General features: G+C 38.4%; 1 protein-coding gene across 1 annotated transcript; it reads right to left on the reverse strand.

Moving 5' to 3' along the window:
• Positions 1-174: 174 nt before the first annotated feature.
• LOC311260452 (uncharacterized protein) lies at positions 175-6025 on the reverse strand. Its single transcript, XM_084358276.1, has 5 exons — positions 5202-6025; positions 2472-2497; positions 2006-2365; positions 909-1036; positions 175-703 (listed from the first exon to the last, which is right to left on the reverse strand). Exons 1-5 carry the CDS (start codon positions 5452-5454, stop codon positions 658-660), a joined length of 813 nt encoding a protein of 270 aa, XP_084214402.1. The 5' UTR covers positions 5455-6025; the 3' UTR covers positions 175-657.
• Positions 6026-6963: the final 938 nt, after the last annotated feature.

Here is a 6963-nt window from a genome sequence, read left to right on the forward strand (position 1 = left end):
AACTGTGGTCACAGCTGTATTGAAGTCTATAGGAGATGTACTGAGAAACACATGAGACGAGGCACTCGACAACGTGCAAAAAGTCACACTGTCGCTGAAAATCTGACCCGAGTCCTTCGCAAAAGGAATCCACAATACAGCAGCTTTAAAAACTTAAACAAATCATCCGCAGGCTTGTAGAGGCATTTTTTTAATGTCACATTTCAGTCTGCTCACATATGTCCAATTAAAAATGTATACATTTAATGCATGTAAATTGCTACAAATAGAGCATGGAGCTCCTTTAATATGTATCTGTCTTGGTCCTGGCAGGCATTAGTCTACATAAATTGACTTTTTATGGACTTTTAGCTTTTTTAGTGTTCATACTGTTATTCGATAAGGCACCACTCACAGAGTAAGAGTTATAATTAAAGGGGTTCATTAATGTGGATAAATAGTGCATTAATCAAGTCAAATATCAGAAAATCAGTACATCAATTTGCATTCGTTTAAAATGTGTCATTAGAAAAGCTTAAAAAAGGTTTCAACAGGCTGCTGAAATGTGTGGCACATCTGCATTTCCTGGTTTTAAAATCTGGACCAATTGAATGTGTAATTAAGAAGTCCTCCCTCAGACACTCGATCTAGTCAGTAACGGGTGTAAGTGGAGAATGATTACTTCTTCCTGGTCCTTTTCTGTTTCCTCCGTGTGGGCCTGGAGCTGAGGCAGAGGAAACTTGAGTGAGTCAGGCCGTCCAAGGCATCAGAGGACAAACACACATTGCACAACCAAATTATCTACAAGTGACACTGTTAAAGTGGCACATTAAATTCAGTTTATTTATAGATATTTATAATATACAACATATTCTGCTCTATAGTCATCAGGAGAGTGCAACCAAACTTTTTCCAAACACAACACATACCTTGAGGCAGTGCTGGGCTGGCCTCTGGTGCCTTGGACCCGTTTCCTTTTCAGTCCCTTTCTGATATGATACTTTTTGACTTCTTCCAAAACCTCAGAATAAGCAGTGGCGTATCGAGTCAAAGAATCCTACAAATGAAAAGAAATGTGTGTTATTATTAAAGCTCTTACTACACAATTTATAATTAATTAGATTAGAACACATCATTTCCTCTCTTTAGGGGCAGTTTGAGGAGATCACATGATACAAATAACACCACTATCAATTGGCTAAGGACAAAAAAAAAATTTAAATAAATTATGATGTCACAGTGAAGTTAACCCTTGACCTTTTGGATATAAATGTTTTCACTTTATCATTTTATCCCATTACACATCTGTGGAAAGATGTTTTGTCACTAATCATATGAAGTGTGACCATTCAAATCTAATCAGTTCATCATTGAGCCCATGTGGATGTTTTGTGCCAAGTTTAAAGAAATTCCCTCAAGATGATCACGTTTACAAGAATGAGACGTAACGACAAGCTGACAAGCCAAAAACATAATGCCTCTCACCATGGCCATCGCAAGCTTGGAGGCATAAAAGTATCACTTCATGAGACATGAGGGGCTGCGTTTGAGTGAGAAGCTAATCAAGAGCCGAGTGGTGCTGCGGCTGATCACGTCATGTATAGGCACGTTGCAGGCACGCAGGGTGCGGCTACCTCAACTCTGCTTTGTCGAGACGACCTTGTAGGTTGAACAGGTTTCATTTATAATAACTTTTGGGAACTTGTTTGGTAGGTGTGTGCCATATGAAATTGTTCATGATAATACTGGTATTTTATTTATTTTTTAATTTTTTTTAAATTTATAATAATGGCAAAACTCCAAATTGTTGACATGATGATGTCATACCGTTACGCACAGCAAGAAGCGTGAGTGAAAACAAAAGTAAAAACTGCTGCTTCCAAAAAGGGAAGAGACTTCAGTACTGTGGAAGTGGTTTAGTTACAATAGATCAGATGTGCAACAGCAACAGTAAAATGTAAGAAGTGCATGTAAGTAAGAGCAATCTTAAGCAGACAGCATCTCCTTTTCCTTTTTTTTGCAGTACCTTGTGAACCATCTGTGGGTTCTGATCCTTTGAGTCCTTTCGCTCCTCCTGGTGGGTGGCCACCACATAAACAGCGTAGCCCACATGATTCTCCAGCAGCCACTTGAAGGTTTGACCTTTGTACTGGCCAAACTGAATGATGAACCGGCTCAGAACGAGCCTAGCATTACAAGGATCCCCCCCCTCAGAGCGAACGCGGGCCTTCGCATCAGCCTCCACCTCTTCTGGCTTCTTCACAGGAGGACCTCCCTGTCTAGTAGCCTTTGATGGACACTGGTCTGCCACAAGCTTCCGAGCCTCCTGTGAGGGCTCTGTCTCCAACTCCCCACTCGAAGTCTTAGGTAGGGAAGGGTCACCATTCTAGAGGAGAGGAACAAAAATGAAAACACCAGTGAGAAACATTTTTTATGAACCAGCCGCATGTTAAAGAGAATCTTTGAATTTCAGTGTGTGAAGTTTAACTTACGTCCACAGAGACTTTGGTTTTTGATTCTGTGGAGAAAGAAAATAGGATGGTGAAAGGTTGTTGTAAGATATTCTTAGGAGGTTTCTGAGTGCAGCATTCATTGAAACGGTACACTGAAACATATACACACTGATGACCTGAATCTCCAGACAAATGAATACACCTAAAAATCCACTGTCTGGTATGGTGACCCACAGAGGCCTCTTTTGACGAAGGAGTCGTATAACTTTTCATTTTGAAGTTTAGTCTTTAGGATTGAAATATGTTTTAGGACCACAACATTGACGAAAACCATAAATAACTAAATGAATTACTTACAGGGGCACTGTGTATATTAAATGGTCATTTATTACATTACATTATATGCTCTCCTTTAAGTTAAATCCGGAAGTGCATAATGTGGTGCACCTGCCCTTTTAGGTTAAGGATGACTTAGCTCAGGAAGTGATATGAGACAATGTGAAGTGATGTATCACCTTGCCAGAGAGTTTGGTTGTTGTCCTAATGAGAAGAAGTGGACATTAAAAGAGATTGAGTTACCGAGAAGACGTTGTCCCTGTGCTTTCCTTACCCACAGCCATGAAGTAATAATACTAAAAAATAATACTCAAGTCAGAATAGCAATAAAACAATGTAAAAGTACTCCACAACAGGCTTTCAAAATCCTACTTAAGTAAAAGTACAGTATTATCTACGGTGGCCCTGAAGTGCAAATCACAACGGCAAATCAGAACACACAACAACAAAACAGAAAACACAACAACAACTTACTAAACACAACAACAAATCAAAAACCACAACAACAAATCAAAAAACACAACCACAAATCAGAAAACACAACAACAAAACAGAAAACACAACAACAAATTACTAAACACAACAACAAATTACTAAACACAACAACAAATCAAAAAACACAACAACAAAACAGAAAACACAACAACAAAACAGAAAACACAACAACAAATTACTAAACACAACAACAAAACAGAAAACACAACAACAAAAAAGAAAACACAACAACAAATCAGAAAACACAACAACAAGAAAGAAAACACAACAACAAAAAAGAAAACACAACAACAAATCAGAAAACACAACAAAAAAGAAAACACAACAACAAAAAAGAAAACACAACAACAAATCAGAAAACACAACAACAAAAAAGAAAACACAACAACAAATCAGAAAACACAACAACAAAAAAGAATACACAACAACAAAAAAGAAAACACAACAACAAATCAGAAAACACAACAAAAAAGAAAACACAACAACAAAAAAGAAAACACAACAACAAATCAGAAAACACGACATTAACCAAACCGGAAAAGGTAGGTACTCTCGGGCGACATGAATCGTCGCTGATTGGACTGGTCCGTCCTTTGAACCGGAAGGACAACACCGCCGTTTTCTTTTTTGTTGTTATGTTTTCTTTTTTGTTGTTGTGTTTTCTGATTTGTTGTTGTGTTTTCTTTTTTGTTGTTGTGTTTTCTTTTTTGTTGTTGTGTTTTCTGATTTGTTGTTGTGTTTTCTTTTTTGTTGTTGTGTTTTTTGATTTGTTGTTGTGTTTAGTAATTTGTTGTTGTGTTTTCTGTTTTGTTGTTGTGTTTTTTGATTTGTTGTTGTGTTTAGTAATTTGTTGTTGTGTTTTCTGTTTTGTTGTTGTGTTTAGTAATTTGTTGTTGTGTTTTCTGTTTTGTTGTTGTGTTTTTTGATTTGTTGTTGCGTTTAGTAATTTGTTGTTGTGTTTTCTGTTTTGTTGTTGTGTTTCCTGTTTTGTTGTTGTGTTTTCTGATTTGTGGTTGTGTTTTTTGATTTGTTGTTGTGTTTTTTGATTTGTTGTTGCGTTTAGTAATTTGTTGTTGTGTTTTCTGTTTTGTTGTTGTGTTTCCTGTTTTGTTGTTGTGTTTTCTGATTTGTGGTTGTGTTTTTTGATTTGTTGTTGTGGTTTTTGATTTGTTGTTGTGTTTAGTAATTTGTTGTTGTGTTTTCTGTTTTGTTGTTGTTGTGTTCTGATTTGCCGTTGTGATTTGCACTTCAGGGCCACCGTAATTATCAGCTAAAAGTATCAAAAATAAAACTTGTTCTGTAGAAAATTGGCCCTGTGACTGATATATTATTAGATAGTTTATCAATAGATTATTAATATTGCATCAATTCTGTTGTAGCTGCAGTTACTTTATATACTAACAGGGAGTTTCATCCAGTGGTTCCCAACCTAGGGGTCCTCAAAAGCTTCACAAGATACATCTGAGGGTGCTGAGATTATTAATGAGGTAGAAAATAAGAAGTTCTGCCACACAAATTTGTGTTATTTTCCCTGAACTTTAGTCTAATCTATTTATTTTTTTTTACCTCTATGAGCCTCAGATATTTATTTAAATTAAACTTTATGAGGACTTAACAGAGAAAACTTTACCTATTTGGATTAATATACATATTGAAAACTTTTCAAAGTTAATCTTACTCGTACAGCAACATTGTCTCAGTGAGCTGTTCTGTATGAAAACATACAGGCTGTCAGCTGACTGCAGGCAGATCGCTTTACCACACGGCTGCTGCTCGAGAGTGAAAGTAAAAAAGGAAACGGGCTCGTTCAAATATTTTTTCCCTCTGATTTTCAACTTCATTAATATCTACATGTACTGGGATGCCTTTACGATTTACATGGTCAAATGTTGCTTATTTATCTGCAGGCAGACTTCATTGGCAGAGACAGTCACTTACCGAGGTCGTCTGCTTCTTCTTTGCAGTTAATCTCTTCCAGCAGCTCACGAACCACTTCGAGAGCTTTGGCCTCACCAAAGGTTGAGACCATAACGTCTGTGACATCCAGGTAGTCTTTTCCATCCACCTCTCTGCGTCCGATCCGCGGCTCGTCGCGGCGGTCCCGGAGCACAACGCGGAACTCCTTAAACTTCTCCTCCGACAGGTTCAACAGACATTTTGTTATCGCCTTTTTGATGGTTTTGGGAGGCATTTTTCACCAAGAGATCTCAGCCCGCCGTCCGAGTTAACGTGAAGTCCTCTTTTCCGCCTTATAGATGAGAGCAGCCTCAGAAGGACGACACCTCCGTCTGGCAGGGCTCGAAATTACCTTTTTACCTCAGTGTCCCACAACTGTCTACTACAAATTCTACTTTGTATTGTCCCGGATATAACTAACAGTGTCCCAAATTTAAATTCTTGTTGTCGTCGTTGGACCGGACGAGAGGCAGTGCATGTTATCTGTTAACTGCGAGTGCAAGTTGTCAACATGTTCGGCATTTGTTGTTGCTGGGTCACGTCAGCTAGATGGATTTTAATATCAGCGGTGTCATTTACATTTGTGTTTGTGTCTGTTTGCGTGCGTGTACGTGTGTGTGCGTGCGTGTGTGCTGTATAGGATTTGAAGGATGTCAAAGAAAAGAAAACTGGATATGTGAGACTTCTTTAGGAGTCAAAGTGTAAGTTACTTCAAGGGTGTATAGGTAGAGGCTCAACAATGCAGATATTCAATAAAAGAGAATATTTAATGCCAAAGAGATGCACTTTTTTAAAGTTATTTTTAATTCTTATTTTCATGTATTTGTGTAGAAGAGAGCAACGGTTTAAAAACACAAATAGAGAAAAATTGTGGTGCAAATACAATAAAACCTCAGATTCTAGATGACCGTGTGATTTTATAATTATAAAATATAATTAATTAATATTAAGTAATCTTAATATTTAGTAAAAGCCTTTTTTGCTCAGGCAATAACTGTACCATCAAGCTCTTTGATCATTGCATCCCTAATGTATCATGTCATGCATCAACATATTGTTGTAAGGTGACAGACAGCAGAGAGGCAGGAGGAGGTAGAGGAGGAGAAGCTGGAGGAGATGAGGGAAGAGAGGCGGGAGGAGGTAGAGGAGGAGAAGCTGGAGGAGATGGAGGAGGAGAAGCTGAAAGAGGCTGGAAATTCACAGGTGAGGTTAAATAATGATGGATATGTTAGTCATGAGATTCAGCACTGTGACAAATGTTAGTGTGATGATGATCTGAATAGCAATGCTTCACCCATGTGGCTTTAAAATCAGAGCTTTATATCAAGTCTAGTGTTCTAAGAGGCCTCATCATGTATTACTAGTGTGTATGTGTTTACAGTAGTTGCTATACAGTTGTACAATTTATATTGTGGTTTATTCCTAAGGAAACTGATCCACCTGGAGAGAGCAGCAGGGAGAGTGGCAGGGAGAGCAGCAAATTATGATTGCTAATGCAAAAAAACGTCAACTTTCAGGAGTGCTGCCTTAGAGCACTTTTGTGTCACCACCAATCTCAAAATCAAACCTACTCCCTCGCCTAACATCCTGCTGAGTAGATGAACATGAAGTGGTGCTCACCTCCACCTCCACCACGTCTGCCAGAGGTAGAGGAGCTGGTCCAGAGTCAGATCGCTGGGTGACCAGAGGCTGAGGGCGTCACTCACCCCCAGGACCCAACATTAGAGGCATACACACACTTACT

Source organism: Pagrus pagrus, assembly GCF_965226575.1.
Source record: "Pagrus pagrus genome assembly, chromosome: 7".
Lineage (NCBI taxonomy): Eukaryota > Metazoa > Chordata > Actinopteri > Spariformes > Sparidae > Pagrus > Pagrus pagrus.

Bases quoted from the DNA above. Each gene is read 5' to 3' on its own strand.
- LOC311260452 (XM_084358276.1), bottom strand. From the start codon at position 5,454: ATGCCTCCCAAAACCATCAAAAAGGCGATAACAAAATGTCTGTTGAAC. The intron at 2,366-2,471 runs GTAAGTTAAACT...CCTCTCCTCTAG, and splicing joins AAACCAAAGTCTCTGTGGAC to AATGGTGACCCTTCCCTACC. The intron at 1,037-2,005 runs GTACTGCAAAAA...TTTCATTTGTAG, and splicing joins ACCCACAGATGGTTCACAAG to GATTCTTTGACTCGATACGC.